At 43.7% G+C, this 21,853-nt stretch overlaps 1 protein-coding gene across 1 annotated transcript; it reads right to left on the reverse strand.

Moving 5' to 3' along the window:
- Window positions 1-1,990: 1,990 nt before the first annotated feature.
- LOC110870534 lies at window positions 1,991-21,638 on the reverse strand. Its single transcript, XM_022119714.1, has 8 exons — window positions 21,502-21,638; window positions 18,181-18,241; window positions 17,172-17,320; window positions 16,266-16,347; window positions 16,078-16,176; window positions 15,874-15,985; window positions 15,594-15,673; window positions 1,991-2,327 (listed from the first exon to the last, which is right to left on the reverse strand). The coding sequence occupies exons 1-8, from the start codon at window positions 21,636-21,638 to the stop codon at window positions 2,118-2,120; spliced, it is 930 nt and encodes a 309-aa protein (XP_021975406.1). The 3' UTR covers window positions 1,991-2,117.
- Between the last annotated feature and the right edge of the window lie 215 nt (window positions 21,639-21,853).

Here is a 21,853-nt window from a genome sequence, read left to right on the forward strand (position 1 = left end):
CACAAGGACTAAAATGACATTTAACTCAAATTAAATAAAAGAAAAGATAAAACGAAAAAGTGTGGTTGATTGATTGAGGGTGGGTCGCATCACCTTACACTCTCGCGCCTGGTAAGGGTATCACGCCTCCTTGCTTAACGCCTATAGGGCGATGTAGTGTGGCGCTAACGGTTGAGCTGGTATTTATTTGTTGTGCTAGATAGCTCGTTGCTAAATATATAACGCCTATAGGGCGATGTAGTGTGGCGCTAACGGTTGAGCTGGTATTTATTTGTTGTGCTAGATAGCTCGTTGCTAAATATAATTTTATATAATATTTTTATATCATGTTTAAGAGACGGTTGTTTTATTAATGTTCCTTAATAGTTCGTGTCCAATGAGAGGGAGTCCTTCCATTTTTCTCAGATTTTCCGGTGTGTCACATAAGTTATATTCACTATTTTCTTCCAAAACATTGTGTCATCCTAGTTATCTACACAATTCCCAAAACTAAAATAGTTTAATTTAACGTAAACTTTAATATATTTAAATAATTTTAATAAAACTTAAAAAAAATAAAAGATCTTCGTATAATAAACTTAATATGATATAGCCCAGTTGGTAGGGGTTTTTCATGGTTTTCTCCTGGGGCATATGCAGGCCCTTTGGAGTCAGCTGGAAATCCAGTTGATCTACCATTCAAAAAAATAAAAAATAAAATTAAACTTAAAACAAAAACAAAAATCAATTTTACTAGATTTAAAAACACACACATAAATTAAAAAAAAAAACATTTCACCACATAAAAAAACCTAGAAGAGTTAGTGACATCCCCACGATTTGTTTTTTCACGCTTCTTTTAGAAAATCAGCTCCAACATCGGTTCAGATCGTTGCGAGTGGTCTTGTGTGATAAGCTGCAAATCGGCTTGTGTAATGCCCCGAAATCCAATATTTTAATAAATGTGGCATTTGCTAGATACATGGTGTGAAATAACTTAACTAGGTGGTTCAACCTACGTAACATAAAAGGTTAAATAGAAAGAATGAAGGAAAGTACAACGGCCAATTGTGACATCTTTGGAAACTGATGAAAATGGTCAACAAAAGCGGATTTAAGTCAAAATTATGTGTTCTTTAGTGTGTGTGTGTATGTGTCACTCGATGTCTAGAGAGAGAAAGAACTCTTTAGTTCAACTTATCAAGTTCAAGCCAAATGAAGACCAAATTTGATATTGAAATCAATGCATGAATGAAGAATCTTTACCATCTAATGCTAATAATCACGTGGTAAGGTGTAGAATTTAATTTGGTGATTTTGTATGAAGTGGGTTTACGATCAATCCACGAATTGCGATGAGTAGGATACGTCTGAAAAGCGCGTTTTCATGTGGTTAACGCATCACATAACGCTTGGACTAATCCGTTCGACGTTTACGATGTACCCGCGCCGCAACGCGCGCAGATCTTATTATTAGTTATTATGTATCCATTTAAAACTTATTTTGGTGAATTTTGAACTCGTTCAACGAATTTTGATCCATTCCTCATTTTCAACTATACTTTTTATTTAAACCATATGAGATAACCATAAACCAAACAACCCACTTAGTACACTATTGGGGGTTTTCTACGCAAAAATGGGTCGGATATCCGTAGCAAACACTCATTTGCGACAAAAATGATTTTGTCAAAAACATTAGTTTGAAAAACTTGGTGACAATCGACTAGTCAGAAGTTCCTATGCAATTGCAATGACCTTTTTTTTAGTTTTACTACACATTTCCAACAGTTTTTTCGAATTTCTGATCTAAGTTTTGCTACATTTTTCCAACCATCCTTTTTTTTCTAATTATTTTGCTACGCATTACAGACACATGTTTTCCTACGCATTTCCAACGCTTTTTTTTAGTTTGCTATGCATTTGCAAATGGTTTAAAGAAAAACAAAGAAAAAAATCCAGATTATTTCTGCTAAAAAATGCAGAAAAAATCAAACATAATTATCATCATATCTGTTTACAAATTCAACCACAAAGACAATAAATAAATCTAAAAATTATCAATTACAACACCATTTTTAACATACTTCTGAACTACAAAATTTACATAGATAAGCCCAAGTGTTGAAAACAACAAACTATGACGCATTTCGTGGATTACCCGGAAGATTATCAAACTGTGTCACAAACATGGTTATTTCTTTTTGCAACGTTTCCCTTTGTTGTCGCATCGTGTCAAGCTCAGCATCCCTTTGTTGTCGCATTGTGTCAAGCTTAGCATCCCTTTGTTGTTGCATTGTGTCAAGTTTAGCATGCAGCCTTTCCACTTGGGATTGCAATTCCGCGAACTAAAAAATTGTTAAAAGATACATAATAGTTGGTAATTAAACAATCTGTAAGTAGTGAACTTAGAGTACATACTTCATAAGTGAGCAAACAATCTCTCTCTCTCTCTCTCTTTCTCTTTCACACACAGCAATAATAATTATCGGTAAATAAAAATTGTGGGAGAAATTTCCGATTAAACATAAGATAAAATCATTTGAAAAAGTTGGGTTGGAATTGTGTTGGAAATTTCCGAGGAATCTTATAATAGTGTTAAAGAAACTCTGTTACTTGGATTCACGATGTTGAAACAATGGTTAACACAAGGATAACCAAGAGGGTCGTTTCACTTATGGGGTTCAACCTCTTCTCTTGCTCGTATCAAAGGCCGGAGATCTGCAAAACAGTAAACACCGTTAGTCTCGTTAAGAGGGGGGAAGGGGGTTTTCCCTCTTAACCAGGCTCCGGCGTGAGAATAAGTACTGCTCTGAGATGAATAAAACAGTGTGTGTATAGAGTGAGTAAAGAGAGCCAAGATCCTGAACCTGAATGATGAAGGGTCCTATTTATAGCCGGAGGGTGAAGAAGGAGGAAGCAGCTGTGCCAGCTGTGGGTGCGCGCCAGCCGTCCGACCAAGGGGAATATCCTCTTGGTCTGCTCTGTCGCGAAGGGTGTAGTGGTACACGTGGCGTCCTTGTATTCGCTTGTGCTGGATACCTCGTACTGGTCGTGTCAGCCCTGCTCCCTGGATTGCCGCAGGCCTATGTGGCCTTCTGTCAATGGTGACACGTGTTGTCCTTTATGTTGGGCAAAGCATCTTTGGTGTCAGCTGTGAACCGCCTAGGTGTCTTCTGGAAGCTTTTAGAAGGTTCTGGTGACATGGATGCCTTGTGTGCACAAAAAGTGGTGTGGTCCCTGCCATGTAGGCAGGGAATTGGGACCATACCTCTTCAAGTCCCCCCAGTCCAGTGTGCCTTCTAGTTGAGTTGATCGTCTAGGAGGGATTCTGGACTTATGAGAGTTGTGATTTCTATGCATCGCGTTGAAGTTGGTGAATATAAAGTGAGCCAAGTGGACGCGTGCCGCATGGGTTTTGGCCTTTTGAAAAAATGAGCCAAATGGACGCATGCCGCATGGGTTTTGACTCTTTTGAAAAAGTGAGCCAAATGGACGCATGCTGCATGGGTTTTGGCCTTTTGGAAAAATGAGCCAAATGGACGCATGCCGCATGGGTTTTGGCTCTTTGAAAGTAATGAGCCAAATGGACGCATGCCGCATGGGTTTTGACTCTTTTGAAAAAGTGAGCCAAATGGACGCATGCCGCATGGGTTTTGGCTCTTTGAAAGTAATGAGCCAAATGGACGCATGCCGCACGGGTTTTGATTCTCTTGAAAAAGTGAGCCAAATGGACGCATGCCGCATGGGTTTTGGCTCTCTTATGTTTCCTTCTGTTGGAAGTTTGGTGGTTATGGGGAAGTGTTTGGTGTGACCGTCTGACGTCCCTGTCTTTTCGGAGGCGAACAGTTGCTTTTGCAGTGACTTTCTGTCACATCAGCAGACCCTGTCGCCCATGCTTCCCGAAAAACGAGCCGACGTCTTCTCTCTCCTGTGACGTGTCAGTCATCTATTGGGCACTTTTTCTGTTCCCTGACGTCCCACTACCCATCGCATTAAATGCGATGGGTATAAATATGGGGTGGTTATCTCTTTCTTCCCTCACTTTCGAATTCTAAGTGCGATTTCTCTCTATCTTCTTCTCGTTTGTTCTATCTTTCACATTTTCAAATCATCTTCTTCTTGACCCTTATCATGGCTGATAAGAATCCAACTCAGAAGAAAAGGAAGCATAGAGGTAGGGCTCCTCCTGGTCCAGACCAGGCTGTGATTAACTGGAAGGAGGAGGAATTCCAGATGCTTGTGAGGGGGCATAACTTTCGTCCTGAGTGGGGGGCTCGATACCCTCCTTCTGGATCTACTGCATTGGATGCCCCTCCTGGTTTTATCACGTTGTACGCTGCTTTTTTCCGGGAAGGTAATTTTAGGTTGCCGATTACGAAGTTCACTGCTGATGTTTTGAGGGGTTATGGGCTCCATATTTCTCAGATAAATGCGATTGGGCTCCCTCGGATTACCTATTTCGAATTTGTCTGTAGGTCGTACCGTGTTGAGCCTACGTTTGAGATGTTCAACGCTATCTACAGCGTTTCGTATTCCAGCGGGTTCTACTCTTTTCAGGCTAGGATGGGAGTTGCTCAGGTGTGTTCAGTGCCGATAAAGGGCATTCATGATTGGAAACAAAAGTTTTTTTACATTCGTCGTGGTGTGATTCCGACGGATATGTCATATAGGCAGGTGGGTCAAGGGGTCCCTAAAGTGGATGTGTTGCCAGATTATGCTGCTCAAGAATGGTATGGGAAGATAACTGCTAAGCCGACTGCGATTTCTCAACTGGATGAGATGGCTTTGGTTGGTGCAGGGATGAGTTTACTGTGGGTGCCCAAACATCCGCTGGGTCAGCCTGCGTATAGCCATAAAGGCAAATGTATTGTTCTTTCGTGTCTTACCCTTTGGTTATTTCCCTCTATGTTTACTATGTGTCCTTATTTTGTTGCCATTTTGCAGTTGGTTACAGTTTGTTAAATGCCTTGGACCCTAAATCAGCGGGTGCCATGGTTGAGGCTATCCAGGCTGATGGGAATCCAACGTGGTTGGAACAGATACGGGACCGTTTCCTGCATCCCACCGACGCTAGTTTGAGCAGATACGCGAATGAAGTTCTTGGTGAGGATGATTGGGATGACTTTGTCGACTCCGGTCGAGAGGAAGTCGTTATCCTTTCTAGTGGAAGTTCTGACCGGGATGTTGAAGATCTAATGTCTCATTCCGCGCGTGCAGGTACCGCGCCTGGTGGTGTTGCTGAGCCGGTACATGAATTTGTTGAGGATGATGATGATGCGGAAGCCTCTGTTGATCCGTCTTCCCAGTTGGAGACGAGAAAGAAGGCACGGACCGATAGGTCTAGAAAGAGGGAAGAGAAGAAAGAAAGCGGAGCTGCTGGATCTTCTCGTAAGCAACCTTCTACTCTTCCATATCTAGATTATGTGGTAGTGTCTGATACATTGTCTGGCCTAGGACCTGGGGAGGTGCGTCAGGGGTCAGATCCTGATGATAAGGCCACTTTGACTGAGCATATGAAGAATTTCCTCTTGATGATCATAAGCGTCATCTTGATGAACAAGCTGCTGCCCTTCTTGCGGCCAAGAGGGCTAAGGTTCAAAAGGATGCCCCCCCAGCCCCTTCTGAATCTGAAGTTGATTTGGGTGTGTTTAGTGGGGGTCGAGGGAACTTGTTGGAGGAGATATTTGCTGCCTCTGCTCCCCGCCCTGGTAACTGAGTTTCCGTGTATGTTTCTGGTATCTTTTCTTTGGTTCTTTTTATTAATTGTAGTTTTATGGCAGCAACCAACACTAGCAAGAAGCCGCGGCCGGTGGATATTTCTCAGATTACTCCACCTACTTCTCCTCCTTCGAGGACTGTTGGCTTGACTCCTCCTCGAGATGGTGCTGATGCCACTGTGAGGGGCGGTGAAGGGCTTTTTGAAGGTATTTTTGAGGGAGGTGACGCTGCTGGAGGTGACGGTGCCGGAGGTGATGTTGCTGGAGTCGATAAGGGTAAAGGTGTTGAGGTGGAGATGGAGTCTAGTGAGACTACTCCGCAACAAACCATTTACACAAAACGTCCTCCTGGTGGGGGTGGGGCTACTTCTGGCACCGTGCGGGACTCGCACTTTGAACGTGTTCCTGATGATTCATGGGGCAATCCGGCTTGCGATGATATGCCTCATGTTCCTCGTTGGAGCCTTACTCAGGGTTCTCGCATGACTGACTTGCAGAATTGTCAGGAGTTTTTCTCTTTATCCCTTCCTCCTGCCGAGAGAATGTTTCAGAAAAACCGCAGCCGCTTTGCTCTTATAGATGATCATGTTACGGCTGGGGTTAACTTCTTTGCCACTTCTCAGGAGATTCTTCGCGAATGGCGATCTATGGGAGAAGAAACTATGGCATTTGAAGAGGCTAAGAAGGCGTTTTCTGAAGAGAAAGAAAAATTTAACGCAGAGCAAAAAGGTTTGCAATGGCGGGTTACTGAGGCTGAACGGAAGCTCGAAGAGCAAAAGCAGTTGAATGAGCAAAAGCAGTTGAATGAGCAAAAACAAAAGGATTGGGAATCCGCATGTGCTCGTACGAATACGGAGATGCAGTCGCAGCGTGATGCTATTGTGCGGCTGTCTGGTGAGAAGACGGCCCTTGCTGAAGAGGCTCATCAGGCGCGTCTTGCTGCGGAGAAGAAGGAGAAGTAGTATGTTGCGCGGATCGATAAGCTGGAGCTTCTTGTGCAGGAGAAGGCTTCGGAATGTGAGGCTGCTCAGCGTCTTCTTGATGAGAAGACGGCTGAGTGCCGTGCGTCTGAGCTACTTGCTGAGGAAGCCTCAGCTGATAGTAGGTGGTTGCTATCCCGTGGCGTTCCATTGGTAATGTTCTTTGCTTGCTCTGTTGTTGTCTTCCTTTTTATTTTTACTTTTGTGTATTTATTTCTGCTATCTTTCTCGACCTTGTTTTTCATGCAGCTTGCTGATCGTATCTTGCATTCTCCTGAGCTTGCCCGCTACATGTTTGAGTTGGGTGGGGCAGGCTATAATAGTGGCCGCAAGAATGGGTATGCTGAAGGCAGGTGTGCTGCTGTAAACAATGAGAAGGATTACCACTTTGAGTTGTTTAAAGAGGATTGTGAGGGTGCTTATGCTGCTAAGCGCCGAGAATTTTCGATGCTGGATTTTGCTGTTGTTCGAGCCGCTGGTAAGTTGGCTCATAAAGCGAATGGGGTGGCTTTGTTGAAAAAAGCCTTAGGAGAAGAAGGCGATGATGCTGCTGGAGGTGCTGGCTCCAGCCATACTTGATAGGTTGCTTCCGGCCTGCGTGCCGTGTATGGCCCTGAATGGGTTTGTAATGATTGTTTTTGAGACAATTTGAAATTTCTTACCTGTGGTGTTATGTATTCGACAGATATGGTGTTACTTTGATTATGGTTATGCAAATTTTGAAATCGTCATAATATGTGCATGTTTAATTACTTTGATTAGGTGTCACGAATGAATGATGGCGCTGACAGGTGATGTTGTGTTACTACAACGTTTTTTATTCTGTCGTTTAAGTATGCGCGCTTGCATGTGACGTACGAAGTGATTGAGTTGCAGGTTATTGTGTGAGCTCAGCTGGGATCACAGCCTTGGGAGCATTACAATGTTTAGTTGCCTTGCTATCGATATTTTCGTGTTTATGTGGGCACGAAGTTATGTTTTTTGGCGTTTTGTAGGCTTTGGTTGTGTTTCTGACCCGGCTGTTCACTTGGTTGTGACGAGCCTTGGAGGTCTACAACGTTTCCTATGGTCGAGCCATTGATGTTTTCGTGTACGCCCGAAGTAATAAATGCAGTTGTGACAAAAAATTTGCATGAAATAAAGGTAGCCAAACACTTCTTGTATTAAGTAAATGTGTCGGCGATTCGCCCTATACGATTACATGTTTATATGTAGCATTTTCGTAACTGTTGGGCATTCCAGGTTCGTGGAACCTCTTTGTCGTTCATGGTGCGTAGCTTGTATGCTCCCTTGCCGAGGACCTCATCAATGATGTATGGGCCTTCCCATTTGGGAGCCAGTTTCCCTGGTTTTTCTGCGTTGGACGCTTCATTGTCCCTTAAGACATAATCGCCTGGGTTGAAGGTGCAGATCCGGACTCGGGAGTTGTAATACTTTTCAAGCTTTGATTTGTATTTGGCTTCATTGATTGCAGCCATCTCCCTTCGTTCTTCTAGGAGGTCCAGGTCGATCCTCCTTTCTTCTTCGTTGTTGATCAGATTCATGGAGAGCATTTTTGGAGATGGAAGCCCGATTTCTGCTGGGATCACAGCCTCGGACCCATAGACCAAGCTGAAAGGTGTTTCTCCATTGCTTGTTTTGGGCGTTGTTCTATGGGCCCATAATATGCTTGGTAGCTCATCGACCCACCCTCGTCTTTTTTCACCGAGCCTTGCTTTGATGCCATCGACGATGCTCTTGTTGACCGCTTCAACTTGACCATTCCCTTGCGGATGTGCGACCGACGAGAAGGTATGTTCAATGTTTAGTTCCTTGAACCATCGTTCGAGATCATCTGCTGCAAAGTTTGTACCATTGTCGGTGATGATTCGGAGTGGCAGGCCGAACCGGCATATGATTTGTTCCCAGATGAATCGTTTAACGACTGCCGATGTGGTTGACGCAAGTGCTTTTGTTTCCACCCACTTGGTGAAGTAATCGACCGCGACGATGATGAACTTGACTGCCCCCGGAGCTTCTGGGAAAGGGCCCACCATGTCTATGCCCCATTGCTGAAAGGGCCATGCGGTTGTTACTGGCACCAACTCGTTTTTTGGACGCATGGTTTTTGGTGCATGCCGTTGGCAGCCGCTGCACTTTCTTAATTCCTTCACGGCATCGAGGTGCATTCCGGGCCAGTAGTAACCGGCGTTCATTACTTTTGCCACTACCATGCGCGGCCCGGCGTGGATGCCGCAGATGCCTTCATGTACTTCCCGGATCAGATAATTTGCGTCGTCGGCGTCAACACATCTTAGCAGCGGGCCGAGATATGACTTTCGGTACAGTATCCCGTCTGCCATCTGATAATGTTCTGATTTATACTGGATTTTCCGCGCCTCAGCTTTATTTTCTGGAAGTATCCCGGACTGTAAGTACATGATTATGGGTGTCATCCAGGACGTGGTTCCTGTTTGGATGACGCTGACTTCTCTGAGTGGAACAGACGGGTTGCTTAAAACTTCTATGCGTACGTCTTTGGCTAGGTGCTGGAAACTTGTCGACGCAAGCTTGCTTAAGGCGTCTGCCGGCTTGTTTTCGCTGCGGTTTATGTGGTGCACCTTGTAAGAATAGAAGGTTTGCAGCAACGTCTTTGCTTGGTTGAGATAGAGTGCCATTATGTCGCCCTTGGCTTCGTATTGACCATTGATTTGGCCTGCTACTAACATGGAGTCCACATGTGCCTCAATGTGTCGGACTCCCATTTTGATTGCCAAACGCAAGCCGGCCAGAAAGGCTTCGTACTCTGCCTCGTTATTTGTGCTCTTGAAGTCTAGGCGTATGGCGTAAGTGAACTCGTGTTTGTCAGGGCTTACTAGCCGTAGCCCCGCGCCTGCCCCATCTTCGTTGGATGCACCGTCTGTATACAGCAGCCATGGCTCTTCGGTTTGTTTTTTCTCCGCTTTCTCCATCGCCTTACATTCTCTGTCTTTGTCATCCGGGACTTCCGTCATGAAGTCTGCCAAAACTTGGCCTTTGATCGACGGTCGTGGTCTGAAGACTACGTTGTGTCCCCCTAGCTCTATCGCCCATTTGGCCAACCTTCCTGATATTTCCGGCCTTGCTAGGATATTCCCAATATTGTAATTTGTTAACACGTGAATGACGTGATTGGCGAAATATCGGCGCAGCCTTCTTGACGCGTGAATCAATGCAAGGACAAGCTTTTCCATGATTGCGTATCTGGTTTCTGGGTCGGTTAAGGTTCTGGACACGTAATACACAGGTGTTTGGACACCTTGTCGATCGACCAGTAATACGGCTCCGACGGCCCTGTCGGAAGCTGAGAGGTACAAGACCAAAGGCTCTCCTTTGTTTGGTGCGGTTAGAGTTGGCAGCTTGATGAGACAGTCTTTCATCTCGCGGAACGCACTTTCTGCTTCCGGAGTCCATTGGAATTGGTTTTTCTTCATGCAGTTGCGTAAGGTCTTGATGAATGGGAAGGATTTTGCTGCGTGGTTGGCTAGGAATCGATTGAGTGCTGCCAATCGTCCTGCGAGCTTTTGCATGTCTTTGACGTTTGCTGGTGAAGGCATCCTCTCTATGGCCTGGACCTTTTCTGGGTTCACCTTAAAACCATCTTTAGTGACTATGAAGCCCAAAAACTTTCCTTCCTCCGTTCCGAATGAGCACTTTGCTGGATTCAGTTTGATGCTCACGCTGCGCAGCGTGTTGAAGGTTTTCTGAATATTTGCCAGCATCGCGCTCTCCTCCTTGCTCATGATTACCAGATCATCCATGTATACCTCTATGTATTTACCGATGGCGTCACTGAATGTTTCGTTCATCAACCGTTGATACGTAGCACCTGCATTCTTTAAGCCGAACGACATCTTGGTGTAGCAATATAGCCCCGTTGGCGTGCGGAATGCGGTTTTATCCTCGTCTTGAACAGCCATCTGGACCTGGTGGTATCCTTTGTAGCAATCCAGAAAACATTTCCACCGAAACGTTGCCAAAGAATCTATTTTCTCGTCTATGTCTGGCAAGGCATAGCAGTCACGGGGACATGCTTTGTTCAGATCCTTGTAGTCGACACACATTCTCCAACTACCATTCGGTTTCTTTACCATTACTGGGCTTGCTACCCACGTTTGGTACCGGACTTCCCTGATGATTCCTGCGTTTAGCAGTTCTAACACTTGTTCTTTCATTGCATCGTGTTTGATGTCTCCCAGATGTCGTTTAGCATGCACTACTGGCTTTGCATCCTCTGAGACATTTAGCCGGTGTTCCGCTATATGCCGTGGAACACCAACCATATCAGCCGGTGTCCAGGCGAACACGTCGATGTTGTCATGCAGTAATTTCTTTAGCGCCGCACGCGTTAGATCAGACATTGCGGGTCCCAGAGTGACTGTTTGTTCTGGGTACGCGCTATTCAATACCCATTTTTCTGCCTCTTTGCACGGTGCGGGCTTGCTTGCTTTTGCCGGCCTGATTTCATCTGTTGCTAGCACTTCCTTGCTTGCGTATATCAACGCAATGCCTGTTTCGGTTGGAAAGCCTATGGCAGAATGTGGTGCGGAACAGATCATGCTGAAATCTCCTTGCGATTCTCGTCCTAAGAGGATGTCATGTCTTGAATGTGCCGGTAGCACCATGAATGTGACTTCTACGGTTCTTGAATTTCTCCCATCAGAAAGCAATACTGGGAAAGATATTTGTCCTAGGGGAAAGACGGCCTCATTGCAGAAACCAGTTAGTGGGTAATCGACTGGTTCTAGGCGCGCCTTATCCTCTTGGTCGAATTGATTGAAGCACTGTTCATATATGATGTCTGCGGTGCTCCCGGGATCAATAAAGATGTAATCTGTTTGGTAGTGGCCGATCACCCCTGGGATGACTATTGGCCGTTTTTCTCTTGGACCTCCCCTGACAACTGGGAACACTACTTGCTTCTCGCGCCATGAATCATCCTGCGCGCGTTTGTTGTAGTTTTTTCCTGGTCGCCGTGGACCTCCTTGCACCATATGAGTTTCTAGCTTTCTGAGCTTCTTGTTGTCTGGACCTTCATCTCTTCGTTGTATCTGGCGGTAATCGCGCTTTCCTCCTTTGACTAAGTGACCGAGCTTTCCGTCTCTTAGAGCTCTTTCGATTTCTTGCTTTAAGCTAAAGCAATCATCGGTCAAGTGGCCCGTATCTTTGTGGAATTCACAGAAGAGATTTGGGTCCTGACCCCTTTTGTTGCGCATCTGCAAGGGTGGTTTGAACTGATGGTTCTCTGTGGCTAAGACTTCGGAAGGTGTTTTGGTTAGTGGAGTCCACTGCTTTTCTCTATTTTCGCGCTTTACTTCTTTTCGATGGGCTATCTGATTGATCGTATGGCGTGCGTCGTCCCGTGGGGGGCTTCTTTCTCTGTTCCCAGAAGCCCTCCAGGGTTGATTTCTGCCCCTTCTGTTGTTTCGATCGTTATGGTTGTGTGCGCGCTGACGGTGATCGTCACCGGTCAGTTGCCTATCTGTCTGCGCAATGGTCTTGGCCGCTTCAATGAAGGTTTCCCAGTCTTTTGGGTCCTCCATCTCGCCCTTTGATTCTTTTAACCAGATCATCGCACTTGACCGCTCGCATGAAGTGTGCACGCATCATTTTCTCTGGTATGTCTCCGATCTCTAGACATTCTTTGTTATACCTTGTAATGAAATCTTCTAAACTTTCATAGTCTTTTCTCCATATGTTCAGACAGTCACCTGGATCTCTGGCTTGTCTTCGTTGCTGAGAGAAGTGTGCCAGGAACTTCTCTCGGAAGTCGACCCATGATTTGATTTTGCCAGCCGGTAAGTTGTCGAACCAAATGCGCGCCGCGCCAACGAATGTCTGAGCAAACAGGTGGCACCATGTTGGTAAGTTCCATCCGCCTGTTGCTCCTGCACCTTTAAACACCTGGAGGTGATCGTCTGGGTCCGTCAACCCATTGTATTTACCCACGTTGTGTGGTAACTTCGTTTTGTCGATGGCCGCGCACGCGATTTCTGGAATAAATTTTGAATTTTCAGCCATGTCCTCAGGACGATAGCTCAAGGTGTAATCATGCTCTGCTTTGGGGTTGTACCCCGCGCGCTTGGTTGGTTTGTATGCCTCGTGTTCTGGAGGAAGTCTGCTGAACACTGTGGATTCTGCCTTGTAAGTTGGGTCATCTTCCTCCTCTTCCCATTCTGTATTCATGTTGCGTGCGCCCAAACGGGTTTGGATCGGCCTTCGTTGTAGATTGGAAGTTTGGACGAAGTTGCTCTCTGTTTCAGCATAAGTATCGCGCGTGTCTTGTATGCTGGGTCTTCTGACCTGTTGCACTGGTTCTCTTTCTGGTCGTAAGTTCCACGCGTTTGTCTGCTGAGCCGTGTGTGTACTCAGAGACCTTGGTTGTGGAGTTACGAATGCTGATTGGTTAGCCTGTGCTTGGAGCAAGGCTTGTTGTGCGCTGAGCTGCGTATAAACGAGGTTTATAGACGCCATCTGTTCGGCATACCAGGAAGCCAGAGTTTTTCCTTCGGGTAGCCCTAAGAGTGCAGAATAGTTGAGTTGTGCTTGTTCCGATGGCACAGAAGGGCCTGGTCCATGGCTTACAGTCTGCATCGGCGGCGGTGTTTGGTGTAATATCCCCATTGGAGGTTGGAGAGCAGCCCCGTTTGTGGTTTGAGTGATGATTCTTGCTGGTGTTTGGAAGATGGGTCCAGTTGTGGTTTGGCTAGCAGCCCTGGACGCACTTCCAAAAATGGATGGAAACTCGTTGTTCAGCTGACCTTCTTGGATGGTCTCGTTCCTTTGACCTCGTTGGACGTGTGCTGTATCCGAAACGAGTTCAAAGGAAGAGATTTCTCCGTCAGCTGGGTGTGAATGATTCTGGTCTGCCATTTTCACGAGTGTTTTCTAGAAGCGAAGAAGAGGTGAGAGTGGTTTTGCAAAAAAGCGGATGGCGCCAATGTTGAAACAATGGTTAACACAAGGATAACCAAGAGGGTCGTTTCACTTATGGGGTTCAACCTCTTCTCTTGCTCGTATCAAAGGCCGGAGATCTGCAAAACAGTAAACACCGTTAGTCTCGTTAAGAGGGGGGAAGGGGGTTTTCCCTCTTAACCAGGCTCCGGCGTGAGAATAAGTACTGCTCTGAGATGAATAAAACAGTGTGTGTATAGAGTGAGTAAAGAGAGCCATGATCCTGAACCTGAATGATGAAGGGTCCTATTTATAGCCGGAGGGTGAAGGAGGAGGAAGCAGCTGTGCCAGCTGTGGGTGCGCGCCAGCCGTCCGACCAAGGGGAATATCCTCTTGGTCTGCTCTGTCGCGAAGGGTGTAGTGGTACACGTGGCGTCCTTGTATTCGCTTGTGCTGGATACCTCGTACTGGTCGTGTCAGCCCTGCTCCCTGGATTGCCGCAGGCCTATGTGGCCTTCTGTCAATGGTGACACGTGTTGTCCTTTATGTTGGGCAAAGCATCTTTGGTGTCAGCTGTGAACCGCCTAGGTGTCTTCTGGAAGCTTCTAGAAGGTTCTGGTGACATGGATGCCTTGTGTGCACAAAAAGTGGTGTGGTCCCTGCCATGTAGGCAGGGAATTGGGACCATACCTCTTCACACAAAAAATTATAGAAATTTTCCGACCATTCTGAGGATTCGTCTTTTGTCAATAGGAATGTTGTCACTAAATTAGGGTTTTTTATGCATATGAATTTTGTGGCAAATGTGTTTGAATTCCCAATGCATATATTTTGTTGGAATTTTTTTTTTGAACGGTCGACAAAATTTTATTAATTGTAGCAAGAAGCTACCCGCCAAACTTACAAATGATTATCGTCACCAAAATAAGAAAAAAACTACAAACAATTACATAGATTAACCAATGATTTCAAATCGGCACCATTTCTCCCATGTTAGTTCCACCATCTTCGATCGATTTTTGACCCATAAGTACGCCATTGTTTTTATTTCATCCATGATCTTCGTGGTATTCGGGCTCGCTTGTTTAAAAACCGCCTCGTTTCGCATTTTCCAAAGACACCAAAATGTTACAAGTATAACAGCATGTAGCGCTTTCTTTTTCTTCCTCGCGTTCGCCGATACACCATGTAAATCGAGTAGATCAGTGATAGCAAACGCAAATATAGGTGGGATTTTTAACCAGTCCGCAATGTTCTGCCATACCGATTGGGAAAGCTGGCACGAAACGAAAATGTGCTCACACGTTTCCGCATAATCACCATACAGAGCACAAAGGTTATTTTGTACCGTAATGTTCCGATGTATCAGTGCACATTTAGTTGGAAGTCTTTCCATCTCCGCCCTCCAAGCGACTATAGCGACCTTTTTGTAGGAAAATCTCACGGTTTCTAGTAGGGTGCAACATATTATGCGGACCCCACATTGACCGCATTCACGGGGGTCAAACCTCATTTAGCGCATTTGTGATTTGAGGCCAGATTTTTATAAACCCAACATATCTCTGTTGAGTGGCTAATGTGACATTTGTGTTAAGTGACACATTGACCAAATACAATGATAAAACTCATCAAAAGGTAGATATTTGAAATTTCACTTCACTTTAGGGGCTGGTTGGCAACTTCTAGATGGGTAAGTGCTGAATTAGTAAGAGCTCTGTACCATTAAGAGGTCTTAATGCTTAACCATTCAGAGGTAAATGTTTGACCAATTCAGATAAGAGGTCTCAACCATTCAGACTCGGTATAATAATGCTTAATATGCTTAATCATTCAGAGTTCAGACATTTGCTCACAAAACAAATAGTATGAACCAGTAAGAGGTCCGAACCATTAAGAGCTCATTAAGAGCTGAAAGTCTGAAACAAACAGCCCCTAACCTGGGGCCTGCTTATATACAAAGATATTATTTGTGATCCCCGATTAACCACTCGGTTTGTCATACCTGGTGAGGTAAGTTTACAACAGAATCCTTTCTATATCCAACCGCCATCTTTCCCCCTGGTTCCGCTCGATAAAAAGTCACTGAAATGAAACACATTACAGGTAAGTGATGATAAAAAAGAAAAAAAAAAGTTTTGTTCAACAACTAATCAACTAACATATATACAAAACGAGAAAGGGGCTAGGTTTCATTATCAGGTTAAACGTATATCCAAACAACCATCTAAAATGGTAAATGAAATATTAAAATAAAATAAAAAATTAGAGGATACAATGAATACCTGAACCAATACCACCAGGCCTGTAGTGAGGTTCAATCTGTACTTTCTTGGAAAGATCAAGCAAATTTGTTGGATCTGTTTGAAATTCATGCGCATGCCGCCGATTTCGTGCCTATACGAGTAAAATACATAGCGTAAGTTTTCATTTCTGCAATTTCAAAAATAAGTAAAAAGATAAAAAAAATAAATGATTTCGTGTCTTACCAGAATGAGATTTTTCTTTGAACAATCCCTGCAGATCACTCCACCAAGATCCAGTAGAAAATATTGATTGAATGACACAACACATCCACAATGAACCAACTGCATATTATGGTGAAAAAAAATATATATTTATACAAGAATATTTTAACATCATTATTATATTTGCTCATAATAATGAACTTGTTCACCTTCCTACAAGATTGACAGTCTCTCCAACCATCATCGTCTGAATGAAACGTTTCGCAGAATCTCCCATTCTCATAAATGCAACTAAATGAAACAAAAAGTCCCAATTAATATAACTTTTGGTAAATCAAACAATGTATTCATGCGAAAAAAATGTCTCATTCAAACACCCCACTAAGGAGCTGTTTGACAACTTCTGAATGGTTAAGTGTTGAACCAGTAAGAGGTCTGAACCATTAAGTGCTGAACCAGTAAGAGCCAGTATAATGCTTAACTATTCAGAGGCAAATATGTGACCAATTCAGATTAGAGGTCTTAACCATTCAGACTCAGTATAATGCTTAACTATTCAGATGCAAATGTCTGAACCATTCAGACATCTGGTCGTGAAACAAACAGTCTAAACCATTAAGTGTTGAACCATTAAAAGCGTCATTAAGAGGCAAACAAACAGCCACTAAGATTGTCTCAACATTTCTTATCATCTCATTTAGTCATTAGCTCATGTGTCCAAACGCCCCCTAAGATACATCATATACACTCCTGATAACAACACCAAAGTAAGGTTTGATTGTACTGATAAAGCTGCTAGCCTGCTATGCTAGATTCATATATTTTTTTATCAAAGACTTGGGATAGCTGAACTCTTAAAATCAAGAACAAGTTACTTCAAACGCAAGTAAACATATAACAAATAACTATCCGTACTACATGAGCTAAATATCAAGCCACTAACAGATTACACGGCCACAAAACATTTTGGCTTTCTCCATGGCATACCGTATAAGTTTAAAATCCTATACGGCCCGTATGAAATTTTGAGGAAATGTATATACCAGCCGTATGAAAATGTATACACTAAAGTACTAAACATGAAGAAGAAGAAGAAGAAGAAGAGTGGTGCTTACGCGCAGCGATAGCAGAGATTAGCGCGTTCGCCATTGCGGAGTCTCCATCCGTTTCTGAAGCAAGTGGTGGTGGAATCATGGCACTGTAAGCAACGTGATTTTGATGATGATGATGATGAAGAAGAAGGCCATTTTGAAGCCAATAAACCCTACAAAACCATTTGGGGGTTTAAGGGCATGTTGGCTTAACTTATTTTCAACTTTTGGAAAAGTCCTTTTGGAAACAAAAAGTCAGGAAAACATGACTTTTGCCTTTGGAAAAGGACTTTTGAGCTAAAAAAGGAAAGGCAAACACCCAAAAAAAGGACTTTTGGGCATGTAAAAGGACTTTTTTCTTCAAAATAAGGAACCCCAAACATGCACTAAATGCACTTTCCTGCGAAAACCAATTGCTTAGACTGTGGGGTATGGTGGGCTTGGGTTGGGGCATGGGTTGGGGCATTTGTTGACACGTGGAATGGGAAAAAAATGGAAAAAAAAACTTACGCCCATGGGGTATGGTGGGGCTTGAGTTGGGAGCTTGGGTTGGGGGTGGGGCTTGAGTTGGGAGCTTGGGTTGGGGGCATGACTTGACACAGCCATTGATAGCCTGCCATGTCACCTTGCTAGCCCGCCCCACGCCCGGCTTCAAACCCACGAAAAAGGGGCCACGCCCAAACCCATGCCCACCCGGGGTGGTGGCTTGGGCGTTTTCAGCCCACCCACGCCCAAACCCCCGCCCCATACCCCGCAGTCTTAGGGTGTGTTTGGACTCGCTTTTTTAACAAAGCTTATAGCTTTTTTTTTCTTTTACAAAAGAGTAAAATGCACGGATAGTTACTGTGGTTTTGCAAAATAACACCTATAATCTTAAACTTTTGGAAATTACATCGGTGCTTCATATGGTTTGACAGTTTGTTACTCGGATAGTCCCTGGAGTGGATGTCCGTTAGTTTTCTCCGTTAAACGGATGTGAAATGACAAAATTATCATTCATCTTCTCCACTCTATAGAAACAAAACAACCCCACCCAACCCCCACCATTAACCACCACCCACCTCCCACCTACACCACAAGTAACCACATCCCACCTACACCACAACAGCATTATTCAACAATGGAATTAGCTGTGGAGCTTGCTTTGAAATCAAGTGTGCGGTGAACCAAAATGGTGTCACCCTGGTTAGGGATGACAAAAAAGTCTGAGCCCAACGGGTATGCCCGAAACCCGAAACATACAGGCCGGGTATACCCGAAGCCCAATGGGTATGGGTCGGGTATGGGCTTAAAAAATCGGGTACGGGTATGGGATTTAGTGATACCCGACCCATTTACCCGAATAATACCCGAAAGTATCATGTTATAGATTTCCATATAAATAAACTTAGTATATTACGTATTACTTTCTCTATAGTCATAAGTGGATATGTATTTGGCATGTGCTTAGTAAACAAATAACTTATTTTTGAGCATATATATTGGATATGGAAGCTATCACCCTTTATTATGTGGATGTTTATGCAATTAGGTGGTCCTTGTCACACCCCAACCGATGACGGAAACATCGGGGCGCGGCATTGAGCGAAACAGATTGTCAAGAGAAATTCCATAACAACTAAATTACCAAATAGTTAATATTATGTCCCATACCATAACCTATCAAGTAATCAAATTATTACAGACATAGATATTCTCAAAACAAAACATGTTCCGACAACTCAGATTTAAATAAATTGTCTTTGTTTCTAGACTCTCCTACTCGATTCTATGAAAGCAAGCAACATCCTAGCATCTCAAACACCTGTCATATACGTTAGAATAAGGTCAATACACATAGTGTAAAGGTGAGCATACAAGTTTAGTAGTATAATAGAGTTCGAAATAGTTTATGCATAACCAGCATGTAACACGTAGCAAAGTGAAAGCTAGTAGGTTATCGACAGAGAAATATGCACAGACATGACTGCGAGTTGTAGAATGCGCAACACATATCCCCACTGGGACACGTGAAGTAAAGCCCTTAACAACCTCTGTCCACGACAGGTGCTAAGTCCAAACTATAGTACTATCGTTGCTAAGGTGTCAGGCAACAATCACTGTGTTAACATAACATACAAGCATTCATCGAATAACACGTAACATGCAATAACGGTCAGCGTATAAATTGTGTTTGTGTGTCGATTGTGATTTGAATAAGTAACGTATGTAACCCAAAAGTGCGTAAAGCAAAAAGGGATCGAGTATACTCACAGATAGCGTTTAACAAGTAAACACTCTCTTGGATTGAAGGGAGCGCTGAGAGAGATTAGCCTGAACAGTTAACGATAGCATAAGCGAAGAACGACGCGTAAAACGGTGGAAAGTGACCAAGTGTCGATCGGTAATCCGATCGGATGGCAATCCGATCGGTTGGTCATTCAATCGGATGTCAATCCGTTTGGATGGTCATCCGATCGGATGGCCATTCGGTCGGATTGACATTCGTTTGGTAAGGATGTGTTTGTGTATGATGACTTTAAAGTTTTCGTTGTAGAATTTTGAAAACAAAGAAGTATTTCTACCTTTCAGGTCGTTCGATCGAAAGGCAGTTCGATCGGATGGCGATCCGTTCGGCGAGGTATTTCTTAGAGAACAAGTTCACAGCAGGATTGTCACTCGATCGGATGGCAAACCGTTAGAAACTGACTATACATTGAACATGTTGAAAATTGTTAAGTGTTGAACCTCAAGTGCAATCTGATCGGATTGCAGTTCGATCGGATGGCAATCCGATCGGACGGCAATCCGTCCCTGCGAATCTGATCGTCTTGAACTTGATTATTTTGAAAGTTTGTGGTTTGTTCGAGACGGTTTGACAACGTACTAAACAACAGAAACTCCACCAAGACCCAAGTTACCCGATCGAACAGGAATCACCCAAGCTCGACCGGTTAACTGGTTCGTGACGGCTTGTTCATGTTTAATCCGAAATCGGTTGTCTCTTTGTTAGAAACCAGATCTCAAACCAACACTTCACTAGGAAAGAGTAGAAGATCAGAACGAGCTCTGATTCTATCGGTTTTGAGTGCATTGAGTGTAAAAGAGTTGAAAGAACGTTGGAAAACCATCTTTCAATCTTTTTAACTCTAAAAATGTTTAGATCTGTGCGAATACATTGTTTGTTCATGTGGAATTCCTTCAGATCTAAGTTGTTCTTGGTGGAATGAAGCCAAATCTTGAAGTTCATAAGAACTCCATGATGACATCACCCTAGAACACCTCAAATCCACCGATTTCACGGTTAAAAGTTAAGATTCAAAGGTGAAAAAGATGAAGAAGTGTGTGTAGATCATAGAGGTACAAGATTTAGGTTAAAAACTTACAAGAATCGCGAGAAATCGAGAGAAAGAAGGCCTTGAGCGAGCTGGTCGAGTGAGAGAGCTGTCACATCACAAATGATGTGAGAGGTGGGTATTTATAGGTTGCCAAAAAGGGAAAGGAGGGTAAGTGTCAGATAGGATGCACCTCGATCGGATTACCATCCGATCGAGTGGTCACTCGATCGAGTGGCTCCGAAGAGTTGCGTTTCGACGTTTTGATTCATGTGTTGGGTTTCGCGATGCATTTAAGCGAGCGTGCGATGCGATAGTACTACAAATGACTTGACCAACCCTCACTATATCTAACATACAATCATCATAAATAACTTGCGTTTAGCGTTTGCGATTAGATTGCGATAGAGTTGCGATTGCGTTTCGGTTATTCACCACAAACATAAACATATATAAACATGCACAATTAACACATAAATAGCACACACACGTAAAACAATATCCAGAACGCATAGTTCGAGTTGCAAATGCGATTGCGATGCGGTAAGCGATAAAGCGATAAAATATGCGATTAAACCTCGATTATTAATAGATACTCCACATAATACAACTAAAGCGATTAAAATAAAAGATTCGATTACCAGTCAAGTAGTCAAATCAGTAATTTAGCAAGGAGTGACAGATTGCAATTAGCAATCTTTTCTTCCTTTGACTTCAATCTTGACTTTGACTTTCGTAACACGGGGTGTTACAGTCCTGATACAATTACTTAATTAAGTAATCGTTTTGATTTAGTTTGGTATATATGGTCTTAATATGATATGTAAGTTATTAATCATATTTTCATTTCATTTGTTATAGTCATTAAAATAGTAAATTATATAAACATCAAAGTAAAAATTGCACATTTGTCCCAATGGTATTTTTATGAAATTAACGGGTATACCCGATACCCGCGGGTATGCCCGATACCCGACGGGTAACGGGCCAGGTACGGGACAAAGAATTTCAACCGGGTACGGGCCTGGGAGTACCAATACCTGGACCAAGCCCGGCCCATTGCCATTCCTAACCCTGGTTCTACAGTAGTCACTGCAACCAACTTCTGACCACCAAACAATGCATTACCCAACAATGATGGAGGCTGGTGCAACCCTCCCCAATACCATTTTGACATCTCTCAGCCTCTGTTTTAGCAAATTGTTCAATACAAAGCTGTAATTGATCCTATTCATTACAGAAGGTATGTTTTATGTTTTAAACTCATATTTCAACTTGGTGCTGATAACAAACGTAGAAGGAGCAGGGGATGTAACAAGGGTTGCAATCAGAGAGAAAGGTGGGGGTGGGTGGGGTTGTTTTGTTTTTATAGAGTGAAGAAGATGAAGGGTA

The sequence above is a fragment of the Helianthus annuus genome, chromosome 8 (assembly GCF_002127325.2).
Source record: "Helianthus annuus cultivar XRQ/B chromosome 8, HanXRQr2.0-SUNRISE, whole genome shotgun sequence".
Lineage (NCBI taxonomy): Eukaryota > Viridiplantae > Streptophyta > Magnoliopsida > Asterales > Asteraceae > Helianthus > Helianthus annuus.

What these genes read in the sequence shown, in the direction of transcription:
- LOC110870534 (XM_022119714.1), bottom strand. Translation starts at nt 21,638, where the DNA reads ATGTCAAAATGGTATTGGGGAGGGTTGCACCAGCCTCCATCATTGTTG. An exon ending in ATGGGCCGGGCTTGGTCCAG is followed by an intron (nt 18,242 to 21,501) that starts GTATTGGTACTC and finishes GTTGTGGTGTAG; the next exon opens with GTGGGATGTGGTTACTTGTG. An exon ending in AATCTCTGCTATCGCTGCGC is followed by an intron (nt 16,348 to 17,171) that starts GTAAGCACCACT and finishes TGTTTCATTTAG; the next exon opens with TTGCATTTATGAGAATGGGA.